The sequence below is a fragment of the Argopecten irradians genome, chromosome 10 (genome assembly GCF_041381155.1).
Source record: "Argopecten irradians isolate NY chromosome 10, Ai_NY, whole genome shotgun sequence".
In the NCBI taxonomy this organism is placed as follows: domain Eukaryota; kingdom Metazoa; phylum Mollusca; class Bivalvia; order Pectinida; family Pectinidae; genus Argopecten; species Argopecten irradians.
In genome coordinates, this window is record NC_091143.1 from 5,162,321 (window position 1) to 5,181,532 (window position 19,212).

Below are 19,212 nucleotides of genomic sequence, written 5' to 3' on the forward strand. Positions count from 1 at the left end.
AGGGTTTGGGGTGTGTGTAAGAGTTGACCCACTTCTCTCCTTGGTCATGCTGCAGCCCTACCAAAGATATACAATTCAGGTATACCAATTGGTATTAGTTATTATATTAAGTGACTTTTTAACATAAACCTCAGGTAGATTTTGATCCATTGCATAAGATGAGGATTAATTATTCATAGACAGATATAGTAGTGTGTGAATGTAAATAGACATTTACCTATTTATAGAAGTATTCACAGTGCATAATCACAACATTTCTATAATGATAGTTTATAATACTTTATATAATACTTTAATTTGATTGGATCCGTATTATAGCGATTCAATTAATTCTCGGTCAATCTACACAAGTCGTCGATACCTGTATACATAGAATATTTAATTTCCAGATTGCTGTTCATAAAACACATGTTTATAATTAAGGTCTTTTCAATAAATATGTGCCTTTGTATACGCTTTCATTATATTTATTATTTTTGCAGTTGTTCCTTTTATTAATTCTTCTTTACATCCATTTCGCTATAATCGCAGGGAGACATTTTATTCGTAATATTCTGATTGGTTTTCTGGTGCCTGTGTATGTGCTATAACTTAGATCATTTTCTGGTGCCTGTGTATGTGCTATAACTTAGAAAATGATCTGGAAAACACATCAAGCTTATGCAAACTTATATAAGGTTAACTTGACCTTGACATTAAGGTTCAAATAAATGCGATAATTTTTCACAAGTATACATAGATACATAGATTTATTCTAACAGACAACATACATGTAAACATGTACAGGATTTTTTATAATCCTATAATAGTCAGCTCTTAAAAATATGGATTTATTTTTTCAATGTTTTAATACTTTTGTGGCTGATTTTTTCATTGTGAATCGAGTTCATATTCAAATTGCTTAACTGTCCTAGAGTGAACAACATTTGATGGGAGACTGTTCCAAGTATTCACGACTCTCTGGGTAAACGAGTGTTTTCTAGCTTACGCACAGCCTTGAATGTTCTTTGTACACTTTCAAATCATGCCCGCGGGTACTTGATCTCTGGTTGATTGAAAATAAATCTGAGACTTCTTTCTCATGTTTTCCAGAAAGTATTTTATACATTTAAATCATATCCCCACGTGACTGCCTGTATGCTAACGTTGAAAGTTGGAGTTTACGCAAACGTTCTGTATATGACAAAGTTGAGAGACCTGGCACTTGCTTTGTTGCTTGATGTTGGAACGTTTTCTATTGTTGTAATATGCTTTTCCAAATACGGACACCAGGCTTGAACAGCATATTCTATATGAGGCCTAATGTATGCTGTGTATAAAAGTTTAAAACTGTGCTGGTCCATATATTCCATTGTCCTCCGCAATACTCCCATATAATCTGATATAAGTACCACTTACAAATATATGTAAGAAGTGGTTGAGTATTATTAGTAATACAGGCCCAATGAACAGGACTTTTTGGCCTTTTGCAAAACATCTGATTGGAACAAGAGGCGCAATAAGAGAAATTAAGAATGTTGATTAACTTATAGAGCTGTTTTTGTAGCAGCTAATATTTACAAAAAAAAACCAATCAACTCATCTGTTACAAGCCTGCATCCATCATGGAGCTATATACATATTATGAGTTTCTGCTAGCTCTAACAGATTGCAGACTGTAATGTGTTCCAGATAAAATTCTGACAGGAAAAAAAAGGATTGTATAAACTGAGTGATGTAAGAAGATTCAGCATTAACTTCCCCTGGAGATTAGATGGGTAATGGGGACTGGTCATATATGCAGATGTGCACCTCTCATTATCAGATTGGAATATATACATGTCGTCATGGCAACGCACACCTTACTGAACAATAGAGCTAGCAGACCTGTGCTTTCTGATTGATGGGCAGTAAAATCTGATAAATTGTCTATGAAATGTGCTGGTACAAAAGGTTGTTGATTAAATTGTCTGACTACGGCAGGGAGGGCCCAAGTGCAGATGTACCCTAACCTCATCACCAAAGGATAAATGAGAATTATTATATCACATAATAGACAGCATCAGGAAGTAGGTGGGCAGCAAAGCTTCATCTGATGATATCGAAAGAAAATATCAAAAGATCTTGGAGTTGACGAGGATACCACAACATGTAGACCATACAGACAATTTTGCAACAAATTTTTTTAGATAAATTCAACACTTACATATAACATATAATATTCACAAATGATGGAAGATTGTGTTATCCTCTATAGTAAGTCCTAGCTAGTTATTCAGGAAGGTTTAAATGTCTCGGTCAAGAATACTTTTCATGAGTTGGTTCAATCAATACTATAACAGGCATAGAGTTTGATTTAAATGTTGGGAAAGCTGGAATGTTACACTCTACAAATAGAGAAAAAGACCATGAAGTCATCATGAAATAATTATATAACTTAGCCATTCAAAAGAGAAACAACTGACTCAGTAGAGGTCTTACATGGCTTACTTAGAATTCAATGATAAAGAAGCAACTAATAGTACAGAGTATGGTATCCCTGATTTCCATCTCAGGAAATTTTTGTTTCTAAAATTACTGTTACGTTATCATTTAGATAAATTAAAGCACTTTGCGGGACTCTTTAACTGTTTTAATATACTCTTTTTCCTACCTCCCCAGGCTTTGGGGGCAGAAGGGCACAGTGTATTCCAATAGATATACCAGCTAGTCATCTGCTGCCGCCGGTGAATTAGCCTCAGTTTTGTCTGGGAAGGTTTACTTTGATATTTGTTTTACTTATTTATTTTTTACTTGTCGACTTTTAGTAATATAATGTCTAATATGTATTATGCTGAGTTTTATTTCCATGTACATGTAGATGATTTTCTGAGGACTAGAGCCATTAGACTGCTATAGTCCAAACCTTTAATTGTGTTTTGATCCAAATTCAATCCAAAAATAATACTTTTTATGTGTTTCAGGAGTTGATGAACCATTTCTCATGGCATTTTCTGAGATAGAATCTCCAGTTTATGTAAGTATATGTATAAAAAAAACTATCTTAACGACTTCAGGTTTCAATTTGCTAGATATAAAACAACATGATTTCTGTGATATTGTAGACAGAGTGGAATATAAAACTGTCTAATATACACAGACATTGACAGGGCGGTACACTGTGTACTGTCCTTGGGGAACCCTCATGTTCATTCCACTATAAATATATGGTTCTATCTTTTTTATTCTGGTTCATTTTGATGAAATAATCGTTGTCATTATTTGCTTGGAATGAATGTGAGGTGAGCTGAAATTAATTTTGACATATAAGTGACCTTGACATATTTTCAAGGTTACAAGTCATATTTCCAGAGTTATATGATGGTCAAATATAGTAGAAACATTAGTAGAGGGTAGGTGTTTCAGGCAGTTAGACTGAGGTGATATATACATACTTTATATAAATAAATACATTTCCTTTGATCAGAATAAATGAAGAAAATACACAGAGAATATGTAATAACTTTAATGGGAAGATGGAATGATATTATCGACTTTTCATCGGCACACCGCTGATGAAAACTATAGAATATTTAAGAGTAGCACACATAACGATATATATAGACAACATGCTTATTAATAGCTTTCTGCAGTTGATGGAATGTAGCATGCATTTCTATTCACTTTATTACCTTCCTCAGGTGAATGTTTTTTCTGAATATAGCAATCATGCTCAGTCATTAATAAATAGAAATTCTTCAAAGTATTAAATGCTCGGTAATTTCCAAATTGACCAATCAGATTGTTGCTTACATCTGCTTAGGAAATTTTAAATGTAGCAGTACCTGTAGGGGAGCTCTCCTGCTTGGAGGTTGACATTCTATGTTCCTTACTCACCTTTCATAACTGTCATTGTCACGAACATGTTTGATGTCTGCAGTGTGCATATGTTACAAACATTTATGAGATCCAAGTTGCTGTTTTGTAATAAATGTAGTGATTATACACTCTGAGGATTTTGTTTTCCTGTAGTTGTTTTCATGTTTATTGCCACGCTGTTAGTTATAACAGGTTACTACGTATCCAGCTGTGATAAAAATTTTTTTTCTAAATTTTAATGTTGTTCAAATTTGGACATGTTTTAATTTGAATAAATGTATGAATACATTGACTTTGATAAGATGTTTTTGTCACCAGGGAGGTGGGACCATACAGCTGGACCTAACCGGACACAAACAGTTGATAGAACAATTAAACGTCCATCTATTTCTGGTGTTTGAGGGAGAACTTCAGCGCCATATCACTGTACTGAAACATTACTCAGAAAACCAGTACTTCTCTATCACACCAGGTAGGTTTACAATGGACTCAGGGAAAAAAATCCACTGAGGATAAGTGAAGAAAATAACATCCATCCCATTGGATTGGTAATTAGTGCATCATCCATTCATAAAACACCATTCAGTGTAGTAGTACTGTACTAATATGGACATTTACATCATATCTGGTTTGTATACCACCAAGGAATAGTTGGACAAATCAGGATTCAAGGCTTTTCTTTATCCTTAATGTTTAATTTCTAAATATTTGACACCAGCAACCATCTGGAACATTTATACTGGAAAACCCGATTAGAGAGAAGGGAGATAACTCTGTCATGTCTATACTATGCTGATCACACTACTGCAGCATAACTTAGTGCTCCAGACTTGGCCATTTCTACTGGGTTTATTCAAGTTTAGCTAAGAAAAAAACAAATAACAAGGATTTGGTATTGCTATTTTGTTACCTAATCATTGTATCCTGAAAGAGACACGTCAGTATGACAGTGGGTTATTATACGATTATTATCAAATATCAGGATCTCATTGATTTTAGCGTGGAAATATTGAATATTGCTCCAATGATTCTGGAATGCTATAATATGTTAAGAAACTCTTTTTTTTTCAAACCCTTTTTTTCAGTTATGATTGTATGGAGTAATATTTGTTTAGCATGGGGGATCATTATTATGTAAACTTTGAATAATTACTTAAAAAAAAAAAGTTGATGTCCTTTTTACAAAGTTTGTTATCATTGTATTAAGGAATGATGTATGCTGTTTTAAAACTTCTTTGGCAGTTACAGAGATACATATAGAGATCACTGATTATACATAGTTATAAACTATTATTGATCTAATGTTTTATTAACTCCTTTACTCCTCAAGATGCATTTAGACTCTTCTAAATCAAAGACTAGACAAATTCACTGTGATATTTCAGGGATGGTTGAGTTAAATGTACTTGGTACTAGTAAATCTGTTTTTGAAGTTGATATATATTCAGGATGAATTGAACTGGAGTGATTGTATAACTGATTGGGCGGTACAGTACAGTATACCTCTATTGTTATTTATACCCAATAAAACTTAGCTGTCATAGTTCACAAACGATAATTTGGTGGTCTCCTGGTAGGTCTAATAGTTTTTGGTAGGGTAGTGTACAACTGCAATGTCAAGGTAGTGGCGTGATTGGACAACAGTAATCATTGGATGAGATGATGGCCCCTTAGGGATCTAAGTGATGTAGTGGGGAGTTGTGTACAAATAAACTAATCAGATGTTCCTTATTGTAGTCTAGTTAGGTGTCTCTTTTGAGTCTAGGTTAAATAGGTCTTAAAATTAGTGAATTATGCTTCAACATTATAAACCAACTTATTATCATTAAACTTTCCAGCTACATCATATAAATGATCAAAATAATGGCCATAATGCTTTATCTTGTCATACACTGCAAATTCTCATTAAGTAAGGCAGTAAGTTTAAGGTTTCATAATGTCTGAAGAGGATCCCTGCACAGTGTGGTGTATGAGAATTGGACTGGTCTGTACTGATGTGTTGTCTCCTTGGTGATAGACTTAGTGTTTCATGTGGTAGCCAATATAGTTACTACATGACTATATGCATGGCTATATAATCCTGGCCAGAAATAGCATCGGCCACAGTGTTTTATCAGGTATCTTTATAACATATATATAGTAGTGTCAGTTAGGGATAGATACAGGTATAAAGTAGATGAGTCGGAGATATTATATCATGCTCATAAGAACCTATATCTTCTATTCTTGGCAAATGGTTTCATATCTTATATTGAGTCTTTTAAATGTAAAACAAGGTCAATAATTTTGTTATTAACTTACCGTTAATACTACATTCATCATCACCTTCTGAACAATTTAATTAAAATAAATAAAATGTTAATTTTCATAACGCAGGTCGTCTTATGTTTCCTGTCGTCCTAAATACCGAGCAGTAGTTGAATATCACTACGCCAGATGGCAAAACAGTGAAATGAATCTCCACAGTTATCATATCTTACGCAGGAAATCTTGCATATGTTTGGTGTTGTAACCTCATCTTAGGTCGTCAGTATATATGTTCTGATGTTATTAATGTTTTTTAAGAAACCTTTATATTCTGCTCAGGAAAGGTAGTGGGCCTTTAAATACTGAATCATCCATATTTACGGAAGCAGAAAAACGTGATGTAAATCCTAGAGATTAGATGTGTGTTGATTATGAAGTGGCTTTGAGAGGACTACTTGGACTAGGTGTGGCCATGCCATGCTATAGTGGATGTTTATTTGTTTCACCTCCTCCCATCCCATACACATACTGGCTCTTTTGCCATCAGATCACATTTATTTATACTGTAAGTACAGTCAATCTCAGGATCCTGAGGAAGCATGCTCAGATAAAGGGCAACCAAGTTTGTTTTAATTAATGACCTTCAACATTATTCAAAGGTCAATAACTAAGCAGCTTGGAGGCCTGATATTACTCCTGTAGCATATTGTGGTAAAAAGCTTTCAATATTTTTTTTACATGAGTAACCTTGACCTTCATTTAAGTTGACAGGATTAAATTGACTGAAATATTCAGGCGACTATTTTGGGGCTATAACATGCACCAAGATCACCCAGAAAAAGATAAGTGACTCAAACAAATTTGGTTGTTTTTTAGGTGCTGGAGTCAAGCAATATATAGCTGTAGTATTTGGTGATTATCAACTCAATCAGGAGTCTCAAAAATCATCTTTGTTTCTTAAGATAAATCCTAAGGGATTCAGAATCGAACCAAATCTTTCGTCCATCCGCAAAACATTTGTAAGACATTACACTATATTAATCATTACTTCAATTCAATTGAACACAAAAAAGTTTTGAATGATATATGATAAACATTAAAACAATAGACTCTGAGCTACTACATTTGCCTGTACAAAATCTCTGTGTATTTAAACTGTATAAAGTCGGTATCATTCCGTCTATAAGTCGGTATCATTCCGTTTATAAGTCGGTATCATTCCGTCTATAAGTCGGTATCATTCCGTCTATAAGTCTGTATCGTTCCGTCTATAAGTCCATATAATTCTGTCTATAAGTCGGTATCGTTCCGTTTATAAGTCGGTATCATTCCGTCTATAAGTCGGTATCATTCCGTCTATAAGTCGGTATCGTTCCGTCTATAAGTCGGTATCATTCCGTCTATAAGTCGGTATCGTTCAAATTCTGTCTATGTGGAAGCTGATGTACACTTTCATTACTCATGATAACAGTTTCATTCCCACCTGTACAAGTCTTATGAGAAGTTAGAGACTGGAATCGATTAGGGATCTGATTCTCCTGATGTGAAGTTAGAGACTGGAATCGATTAGGGATCTGATTCTCCTGATGTTAATTAATGAAATAGGTATATTTCCAGACTGGTGTTCAGCTCACGTGCAGGTGCCAAGGACTGATGATAAAGCAGCATTTGATAGGCTGAGTAATCAGTGATTACAGAAATCAGGCCTTTTGAGTAGTGTATGATATCAGGTGTGTGGAGATTAGTCTTTGAGCGCTTTAGTAGAACACTAGTCCTTCAGCCATGAGAAATGATTCAATACCAACCCGGCTGTCATTTATTGAAACCATAGGGGTCTTACAGTACACGTCAGTAGGCTATATATTTTCAAATGCTATTCTGGAAAGAATACTAAATCAGGGTGCCATTTATCAACACGCAAAGTCAATAGAAAGTTACATGGGGGTCAGAGCAGTGATATAGATATACAAGGAGTTGTAGGGCCAGGTTACCGTGGTATCCAGTATGTACTAATGCCCACGGAATCTCTGATATTGATTGTTAGTCTGGTATCTCACCAGCATCCCACTGTGATCCTTTGCACTACCTGGTCGTAATTTCAATCACTAGTTTGTGCTGATTTGGAGAAAAAGTTATTTACAGATATTGAGCTATGTTGTGTGGATGAGACTGACCTCGCCTTTGGTGTCGTTTTACACCTAGGAGAATTAGGGTTGGTGCAGGCTAGCAAGATTGTTGAGGATTTTGACTTAACTTCCTAAATCCTATCCCAGCAGTTTTAATTATTCCCCAATGGAAAGGTGACCTCACTCTTTCTTCTCAGTGGAGGTGAGTGATTTCAGCTTCAGAAAAAATTCAAATTAGATAGGGTTTCTACTACAAAAACTACCTTAATCAAGAAATCTGAGAGATTTTTTTAATCACTTTTAATCTTGAAGATCAAGAATAATTAATCCAAGCTTTACTGCAGTATCTGAGTGATAGCTGCTTTTCTTCTCTCATCCTTTGAAAATCATAAGATCTTTTCTTGATGTTTGCCCTCTTAAACCTTGTCATTAGCACGTTGTTCACAACAATTTGCCATATCCATTTGTTATATGTTTGTATTAAAACAATCCCCTACGATCATCATTTGTATTACAAAAATATCCATGTTTGATATGTTTGTATGAAACAAGCCCCTTTGATCATCATCTGTATGACAAAAATATCCATGTTAGATATGTTTATATAAAACAAGCCCCTTTGATCATCATTTGTATGACAAAAATATCCATGTTAGATATGTTTGTATGAAACAAGCCCCTTTGATCATCATTTGTATGACAAAAATATCCTTGTTAGATATGTTTGTATGAAACAAGCCCCTTTGATCATCATTTGTATGACAAAAATATCCTTGTTAGATATGTTTGTATGAAACAAGCCCTTGTGATCATCATTTGTATGACAAAAATATCCTTGTTAGATATGTTTGTATGAAACAAGCCCGTGTGATCATCATTTGTATGACAAAAATATCCATGTTTGATATGTTTGTATGAAACAAGCCCCTGTGATCATCATTTGTATGACAAAAATATCCATGTTTGATATGTTTGTATGAAACAAGCCCGTGGGATCATCATTTGTATGACAAAAATATCCATGTTAGATATGTTTGTATGAAACAAGCCCTTGGGATCATCATTTGTATGACAAAAATATCCATGTTAGATATGTTTGTATGAAACAAGCCCGTGGGATCATCATTTGTATGACAAAAATATCCATGTTAGATATGTTTGTATGAAACAAGCCCCTGTGATCATCATTTGTATGACAAAAATATCCATGTTTGATATGTTTGTATGAAACAAGCCCCTGTGATCATCATTTGTATTACAAAAGTATCCATGTTTGATATGTTTGTATGAAACAAGCCCCTGTGATTATCATTTGTATGACAAAAATATCCATGTTTGATATGTTTGTATGAAACAAGCCCCTGTGATCATCATTTGTATGACAAAAATATCCATGTTTGATATGTTTGTATGAAACAAGCCTCTGTGACCAATCATGATAACATTATTTTATATGACCTGTTCTGGTGACAATGAGAACATTAGGCCTAAACTTTTGACAGACAGAAACAGGAATATGTCCCTATTTGCTATGATCTGTTTCTGTTTTTAGATTGAGATTCAATGATTGTGTTGTAGTTAATGTTGCACACAAATTGAATTGCTGTTTTGGGGAGGACGGAGCTCATGGAATGGTGGAGGGATTGTTACATGGGATCCTAGTCACTATAACCAGAATTACCTTCATTTTAAGACATAAATGTCTATCCTAAAGTACTATGTATGTGTCACTTCTTGCCATGTGAATCATGGCTTATCTTTGGGTTAAGGCATCAAAAACAGGTCACTACTCTACATTTTGATGTTTGACTTGACATTAGACCTTCATATAAAACAAGAGGACAGTTACTTGATACATTTAAAACTGTTACTGTAACCTCGTATACTGTGTCATGACTTTCAGTCTGAATATACTAGCTGCAGTATACCTCTCGGCTAGAGAAATCATCTCAGTGAGTGTAAGACTAGCTAGCTGAGCCAGAGGTCCCAAGTTTGATCCCAAGTGGAGGCTGTAATTTAACTTAAAATCATGCTTATTGTTACACATAACTAGACACAGACTTAGGCCTATATAAAAATGTACTACAATATCTCCTTGGAGACACTATGCTCTACATTGGTACTCTTGTAATTCCTGACATGGCTATAAATGTCATGCTCCATTTGTTGTTTGGTCTAGGACAAGTATAGGACAGTATCTAGGTCACTGTAACAGTTTTCTAGTGGTATATATATACAGTAGGGGGTCTCCCAGGTTAATAGGTGTATGTAGGAGAGTAGGTATCCTTGTATATAGATGATCAGTATATGTAGGTAATGACAGCTTGGTATCAGCCAAACGCCAGATGTACATATTGGCAAAACCTAGGCTTTTAGGTGGAGAATGTGCTATCCCAAATGGAGAAAGGGCAAGGCATTTGAATAGGGGTCGTATGTGGTGATCACAAGGGGTCACATGTGGTACCTTTGAATAGGATCAGGAAGGCTTGTATGTGATAACAGTATACATGGTAAGTCACCAACAAGATGTCTGGGGCATGCTCCAACAGTTGTGTCTTCCATTAGGAAAAGTTTAATAGGCTTATTTTCAGCGCATTCAAACCCGGAATGGGTAAAGAAAGTATGTAAAGTGACCAGCTGGAAGTATCTGTTGCACTCTGACAAAGGAGCATGTATATGTCATCAGCTACAGATTAGTAGCCAACAAGATGAAAAGGGGCAAGTTATTGATTGTTAAAGGGGAACTGAGGTTTATACTCCCCAAAGTATATGGTGTTATCAGGAGTACAGTGAAATCTGAATAGATTGTTACAGGGGAACTGGGGTTTATACTCCCCAAAGTATATGGTGTTATCAGGAGTACAGTGAAATCTGAATAGATTGTTACAGGGGAACTGAGGTTTATACTCCCCAAAGTATATGGTGTTATCAGGAGTACAGTGAAATCTGAATAGATTGTTACAGGGGAACTGGGTTTATACTCCCCAAAGTATATGGTGTTATCAGGAGTACAGTGAAATCTGAATAGATTGTTACAGGGGAACTGAGGTTTATACTCCCCAAAGTATATGGTGTTATCAGGAGTACAGTGAAATCTGAATAGATTGTTACAGGGGAACTGAGGTTTATACTCCCCAAAATATATGGTGTTATCAGGAGTACAGTGAAATCTGAATAGATTGTTACAGGGGAACTGAGGTTTATACTCCCCAAAGTATATGGTGTTATCAGGAGTACAGTGAAATCTGAATAGATTGTTACAGGGGAACTGAGGTTTATACTCCCCAAAGTATATGGTGTTATCAGGAGTACAGTGAAATCTGAATAGATTGTTACAGGGGAACTGAGGTTTATACTCCCCAAAGTATATGGTGTTATCAGGAGTACAGTGAAATCTGAATAGATTGTTACAGGGGAACTGAGGTTTATACTCCCCAAAGTATATGGTGTTATCAGGAGTACAGTGAAATCTGAATAGGTTGTTACAGGGGAACTGAGGTTTATACTCCCCAAAGTATATGGTGTTATCAGGAGTACAGTGAAATCTGAATAGATTGTTACAGGGGAACTGAGGTTTATACTCCCCAAAGTATATGGTGTTATCAGGAGTACAGTAAAATCTGAATAGATTGTTACAGGGGAACTGGGGTTTATACTCCCCAAAGTTATATTGTGTTATCAGGAGTACAGTGAAATCTGAATAGATTGTTACAGGGGAACTGGGGTTTATACTCCCCAAAGTATATTGGTGTTATCAGGATTACAGTGAAATCTGAATAGATTGTTACAGGGGAACTGGGGTTTATACTCCCCAAAGTATATGGTGTTATCAGGATTACAGTGAAATCTGAATAGATTGTTACAGGGGAACTGGGGTTTATACTCCCCAAAGTATATGGTGTTATCAGGATTACAGTGAAATCTGAATAGATTGTTACAGGGGAACTGGGGTTTATACTCCCCAAAGTATATGGTGTTATCAGGATTACAGTGAAATCTGAATAGATTGTTACAGGGGAACTGGGGTTTATACTCCCCAAAGTATATGGTGTTATCAGGATTACAGTGAAATCTGAATAGATTGTTACAGGGGAACTGGGGTTTATACTCCCCAAAGTATATGGTGTTATCAGGATTACAGTGAAATCTGAATAGATTGTTACAGGGGAACTGGGGTTTATACTCCCCAAAGTATATGGTGTTATCAGGATTACAGTGAAATCTGAATAGATTGTTACAGGGGAACTGGGGTTTATACTCCCCAAAGTATATGGTGTTATCAGGATTACAGTGAAACTGGGGTTTAGAACTAGATTATCAGATTACAGGAAATGAATAGATTGGATCTGGCTATAGATTAGAGGGAGGATCTGGCTATGTGTAGATGATGCTGATATGATATAAACTTAACAGCTTTCTGGGGAAAATTCAAATTTTAAATAAATGTCATTGTGCATGTAATTTAAAGATTTCTAATTTTAAAAACACATATAGGCATGATATTTATTCTCTCAGTCTTTACTCCAGAACCAGAGGATTCCAACAAATTTATAGTGTATTATTTATGATGTGTTATTTTATTGTAATATTTTTCGTGTGATCCAGAGATTTGAATTAATAAACCAGTCATCTTGTGGTCTTATTTAAGTACCTGCTATTAAGAAACTGCTTGTCATTTAGATCATTAAAGGTTTTATATGACCTACAAGTTTGACCTTTAACCTAGAGGTACTCAAACACATTCATCACCATGAAATATAAACTAAAGGCATGTATAAATATTCTGTTTAATTACATGGCCACATGGCCTTGGCAGCTCTGTATTTATCATTGTTTCTCATTTGTGTCTTTCAGCACATCACCGAGAAGAATCGGTACAGTTGAGTATCCTGTGTTTCCATGGTCTTGAGTGCAGTATTCTGGGAGGATCTCCGTTCAGATTTTACTATGACAGTGCCTTCTATATGGCCCAGTTCCTTGTGGAGAGTGTATACAATGTAACCGCACTAGACGACCTTGAACTTGTCCGGTCAGACTACTTTGATTTATCTAACGAGATTCTGGACACCTTGGATGATCGGCTTCAGAGAGCTTTAAATTTCCTGGATATACCAGACTGGTGGCATTTACTAGGCTCGACATCACCCCTAGGTCAGTATAACGTTCAGTGGGTAAATATCAATACTTTACTTGGCTGAACATCACCCCTAGGTCAGTATAACGGTCAGTCACCCCTAGGTCAGTATAACGGTCAGTAAGTAAATATCAATACTTTACTTGGCTGAACATCACCACTAGGTCAGTATAACAGTCAGTGGGTAAATATCAATATTTTACTTGGCTGAACATCACCCCTAGGTCAGTATAACGGTCAGTGGGTAAATATCAATACTTTACTTAGCTGAACATCACCCCTAGGTCAGTATAACGGTCAGTGGGTAAATATCAATACTTTACTTTACTTGACATCACCCCTAGGTCAGTATAGCGGTCAGTGGGTAAATATCAATACTTTACTTGGCTGAACATCACCCCTAGGTCAGTATAATGGTCAGTGGGTAAATATCAATACTTTACTTTACTTGACATCACCCCTAGGTCAGTAAAACGGTCAGTGGGTAAATATCAATACTTTACTTTACTTGACATCACCCCTAGGTCAGTATAGCGGTCAGTGGGTAAATATCAATACTTTACTTGGCTGAACATCACCCCTAGGTCAGTATAACGGTCAGTGGGTAAATATCAATACTTTACTTAGCTGGACATCACCCCTAGGTCAGTATAACGGTCAGTGGGTAAATATCAATACTTTATTTGGCTGAACATCACCCCTAGGTCAGTATAACGGTCAGTGGGTAAATATCAATACTTTACTTGGCTGAACATCACCCCTAGGTCAGTATAACGGTCAATAAGTAAATCTGAATACTTTACTTAGCTGGACATCACCCCTAGGTCAGTATAACGGTCAGTGGGTAAATATCAATACTTTATTTGGCTGAACATCACCCCTAGGTCAGTATAACGGTCAGTGGGTAAATATCAATACTTTACTTGGCTGAACATCACCCCTAGGTCAGTATAACGGTCAATAAGTAAATAGCAATACTTTACTTGGCTGAACATCACCCCTAGGTCAGTATAACGGTCAGTCACCCCTAGGTCAGTATAACGGTCAATAAGTAAATATCAATACTTTACTTGGCTGAACATCACCCCTAGGTCAGTATAACGGTCAATAAGTAAATAGCAATACTTTACTTGGCTGAACATCACCCCTAGGTCAGTATAACAGTCAGTCACCCCTAGGTCAGTAAAACGGTCAGTGGGTAAATATCAATACTTTACTTTACTTGACATCACCCCTAGGTCAGTATAGCGGTCAATAAGTAAATATCAATACTTTACTTGGCTGAACATCACCCCTAGGTCAGTATAACGGTCAGTGGGTAAATATCAATACTTTACTTCGCTGAATATCACCCCTAGGTCAGTATAGCGGTCAGTAGGTAAATATCAATACTTTACTTAGCTGGACATCACCCCTAGGTCAGTATAACGGTCAGTGGGTAAATATCAATACTTTTCTTAGCTGGACATCACCCCTAGGTCAGTTATAACGGTCAGTGGGTAAATATCAATACTTTACTTGGCTGAACATCACCCCTAGGTCAGTATAACGGTCATTGGGTAAATATCAATACTTTACTTGGCTGAACATCACCCCTAGGTCAGTATAACGGTCAGTGGGTAAATATCAATACTTTACTTAGCTGGACATCACCCCTAGGTCAGTATAACGGTCAGTGGGTAAATATCAATACTTTACTTGGCTGAACATCACCCCTAGGTCAGTATAACGGTCAGTAAGTAAATATCAATACTTTACTTAGCTGGACATCACCCCTAGGTCAGTATAACGGTCAGTGGGTAAATACCAATACTTTACTTTACTTGACATCACCTCTAGGTCAGTATAACGGTCAGTGGGTAAATATCAATACTTTACTTGGCTGAACATCACCCCCTAGGTCAGTATAACGGTCAGTGGGTAAATATCAATACTTTACTTGACTTGACATCACCCCTAGATCAGTATAACGGTCAGTGGGTAAATATCAATACTTTACTTGACTTGACATCACCCCTAGGTCAGTTTAACGGTCAGTGGGTAAATATCAATACTTTACTTGACTTGACATCACCCCTAGGTCAGTATAACGGTCAGTGGGTAAATATCAATACTTTACTTTACTTGACATCACCCCTAGGTCAGTATAACGGTCAGTGGGTAAATATCAATACTTTACTTTACTTGACATCACCCCTAGGTCAGTATAGCGGTCAGTGGGTAAATATCAATACTTTACTTGGCTGAACATCACCCCTAGGTCAGTATAACGGTCAGTAAGTAAATATCAATACTTTACTTGGCTGAACATCACCCCTAGGTCAGTATAACGGTCAGTAAGTAAATATCAATACTTTACTTGGCTGAACATCACCCCTAGGTCAGTATAACGGTCAGTGGGTAAATATCAATACTTTACTTGGCTGAACATCACCCCTAGGTCAGTATAACGGTCAGTGGGTAAATATCAATACTTTACTTGGCTGAACATCACCCCTAGGTCAGTATAACGGTCAGTGGGTAAATATCAATACTTTACTTTACTTGACATCACCCCTAGGTCAGTATAGCGGTCAGTGGGTAAATATCAATACTTTACTTGGCTGAACATCACCCCCTAGGTCAGTATAACGTTCAGTGGGTAAATATCAATACTTTACTTAGCTGGACATCACCCCTAGGTCAGTATAACGGTCAGTGGGTAAATATCAATACTTTACTTAGCTGAACATCACCCCTAGGTCAGTATAACGGTCAGTGGGTAAAATATCAATACTTTACTTGGCTGAACATCACCCCTAGGTCAGTATAACGGTCAATAAGTAAATAGCAATACTTTACTTGGCTGAATATCACCCCTAGGTCAGTATAACGGTCAGTCACCCCTAGGTCAGTATAACGGTCAATAAGTAAATATCAATACTTTACTTGGCTGAACATCACCCCTAGGTCAGTATAACGGTCAATAAGTAAATAGCAATACTTTACTTGGCTGAACATCACCCCTAGGTCAGTATAACGGTCAGTCACCCCTAGGTCAGTAACGGTCATGGTAAATATCAATACTTTACTTACTTGACATCACCCCTAGGTCAGTATAGCGGTCAATAAGTAAATATCAATACTTTACTTGGCTGAACATCACCCCTAGGTCAGTATAACGGTCAGTGGGTAAATATCAATACTTTACTTGGCTGAACATCACCCCTAGGTCAGTATAACGGTCAGTGGGTAAATATCAATACTTTACTTGGCTGAACATCACCCCTAGGTCAGTATAACGGTCAGTGGGTAAATATCAATACTTTACTTGGCTGAACATCACCCCTAGGTCAGTATAACGGTCAGTAGGTAAATATCAATACTTTACTTAGCTGGACATCACCCCTAGGTCAGTATAACGGTCAGTGGGTAAATATCAATACTTTACTTGGCTGAACATCACCCCTAGGTCAGTATAACGGTCAGTGGGTAAATATCAATACTTTACTTGGCTGAACATCACCCCTAGGTCAGTATAAACGGTCAGTGGGTAAATATCAATACTTTACTTGGCTGAACATCACCCCTAGGTCAGTATAACGGTCAGTGGGTAAATATCAATACTTTACTTGGCTGAACATCACCCCTAGGTCAGTATAACGGTCTGTGGGTAAATATCAATATTACTTTACTTGACTTGACATCACCCTAGGTCAGTATAACGGTCTGTGGGTAAATATCAATACTTTACTTGACTTGACATCACCCTAGGTCAGTATAACGGTCTGTGGGTAAATATCAATACTTTACTTGACTTGACATCACCCTAGGTCAGTATAACGGTCAGTTGGTAAATATCAATACTTTACTTGGCTGAACATCACCCCTAGGTCAGTATAACGGTCAGTGGGTAAATATCAATACTTTACTTGGCTGAACATCACCCCTAGGTCAGTATAACGGTCAGTGGGTAAATATCAATACTTTACTTAGCTGGACATCACCCCTAGGTCAGTATAACGGTCAGTGGGTAAATATCAATACTTTACTTGGCTGAACATCACCCCTAGGTCAGTATAACGGTCAGTGGGTAAATATCAATACTTTACTTGGCTGAACATCACCCCTAGGTCAGTATAACGGTCAGTGGGTAAATATCAATACTTTACTTGGCTGAACATCACCCCTAGGTCAGTATAACGGTCAGTGGGTAAATATCAATACGTACTTTACTTGGCTGAACATCACCCCTAGGTCAGTATAACGGTCAGTGGGTAAATATCAATACGTACTTTACTTGGCTGAACATCACCCCTAGGTCAGTATAACGGTCAGTAAGTAAATATCCAATACTTTACTTGGCTGAACATCACCCCTAGGTCAGTATAACGGTCAGTGGGTAAATATCAATACGTACTTTACTTGGCTGAACATCACCCCTAGGTCAGTATAACGGTCAGTGGGTAAATATCAATACTTTACTTAGCTGGACATCACCCCTAGGTCAGTATAACGGTCAGTGGGTAAATATCAATACTTTACTTGGCTGAACATCACCCCTAGGTCAGTATAACGGTCAATAAGTAAATCTGAATACTTTACTTAGCTGGACATCACCCCTAGGTCAGTATAACGGTCAGTGGGTAAATACCAAATAATACTTTACTTGACATCACCTCTAGGTCAGTATAACGGTCAGTGGGTAAATACCAATACTTTACTTGACATCACCTCTAGGTCAGTATAACGGTCAGTGGGTAAATATCAATACTTTACTTGACTTGACATTACCCCTATGTCAGTATAGCGGTCAGTGGGTAAATATCAATACTTTACTTGGCTGAACATCACCCCTAGGTCAGTATAAAGGTCAGTGGGTAAATATCAATACTTTACTTGACTTGACATCACCCCTAGGTCAGTATAAAGGTCAGTGGGTAAATATCAATACTTTACTTGACTTGACATCACCCCTAGGTCAGTATAACGGTCAGTGGGTAAATATCAATACTTTACTTGGCTGAACATCACCCCTAGGTCAGTATAGCGGTGAGTGGGTAAATATCCATATCAATACTTTATTTGGCTCATATCACTTATAGGTCAGTTGTAATCTTACTGATAATAAAAGAAATTATCAAAAGACATTTTTAGCATGATGTTTTCTGTCAAGCGTGGAGTCAGAAATCTGAGGTGGCGGCCATATTGACTTTAATACAAAGGTCATCCTTACTTAAATAGAGGTCATCCATAATGTACATTTAACTGTCTTGTCCCTGGTATTTAAAGTCACTGATCTAAATGTCAACTTGATAAATATATGTTTTAATCAAAGCAATCTTCATTAACATTCTCTATTTGTGTGATTAACTTGTTAAAAATGACTATAGAAAATAATTATTGTTCTGTATTTGGAACAAAAATATTGGAAAGATATTAATCATTTTATGTTAGCTATAATGTGAAAGATGATGGCTTCTTTTTCAAGTTGTTTGAAGCTGTGTACTATATAGGTAAAGACTGTTTTTGATATTGGACAATGATTGTTTAAGATACTTTCATAAAATTAAACTTTACATTAGATACTGATCATTAATCACATGTATTACATATCGGTCCTTGCTATGCTAAGTCATAGTTTTTTCTTGATCCTATATAATTGAATCTTGTTTGATCCTTATAGTCTTCCTGTGATGTGTCTAGGAGTCAATGCTCTTTAAACAACAAAATGACACCAAGACTTTCTCCGATGTTTACTGTCATGATGACTCTATATGTCAGTCTATCAGATATGATGATTTAAACCACTTGGACGTGTCTATTAGTCTGGATATAAACCAATCTGTGTCATTGTTTTATTGACCTAGTTTAACTTCCCTGTGGGAT

The 19,212-nt window shown here is 36.5% G+C and overlaps 1 protein-coding gene across 10 annotated transcripts in view; it reads left to right on the top strand.

Annotated features, from left to right (window-relative positions):
- LOC138332964 (rho guanine nucleotide exchange factor 18-like) overlaps positions 1-19,212 on the top strand; it is a 240,108-nt gene that overhangs the window by 18,418 nt on the left and 202,478 nt on the right. For all 10 annotated transcript variants that reach the window (XM_069281034.1, XM_069281040.1, XM_069281038.1 and 7 more), the window contains 3 exons: positions 2,943-2,995; positions 4,156-4,309; positions 13,065-13,361. In XM_069281034.1, the coding sequence (XP_069137135.1) occupies positions 2,963-2,995; positions 4,156-4,309; positions 13,065-13,361 (484 nt within the window). In that variant the 5' untranslated portion in view covers positions 2,943-2,962. The remainder of the gene's footprint in view (positions 1-2,942; positions 2,996-4,155; positions 4,310-13,064; positions 13,362-19,212) is intronic.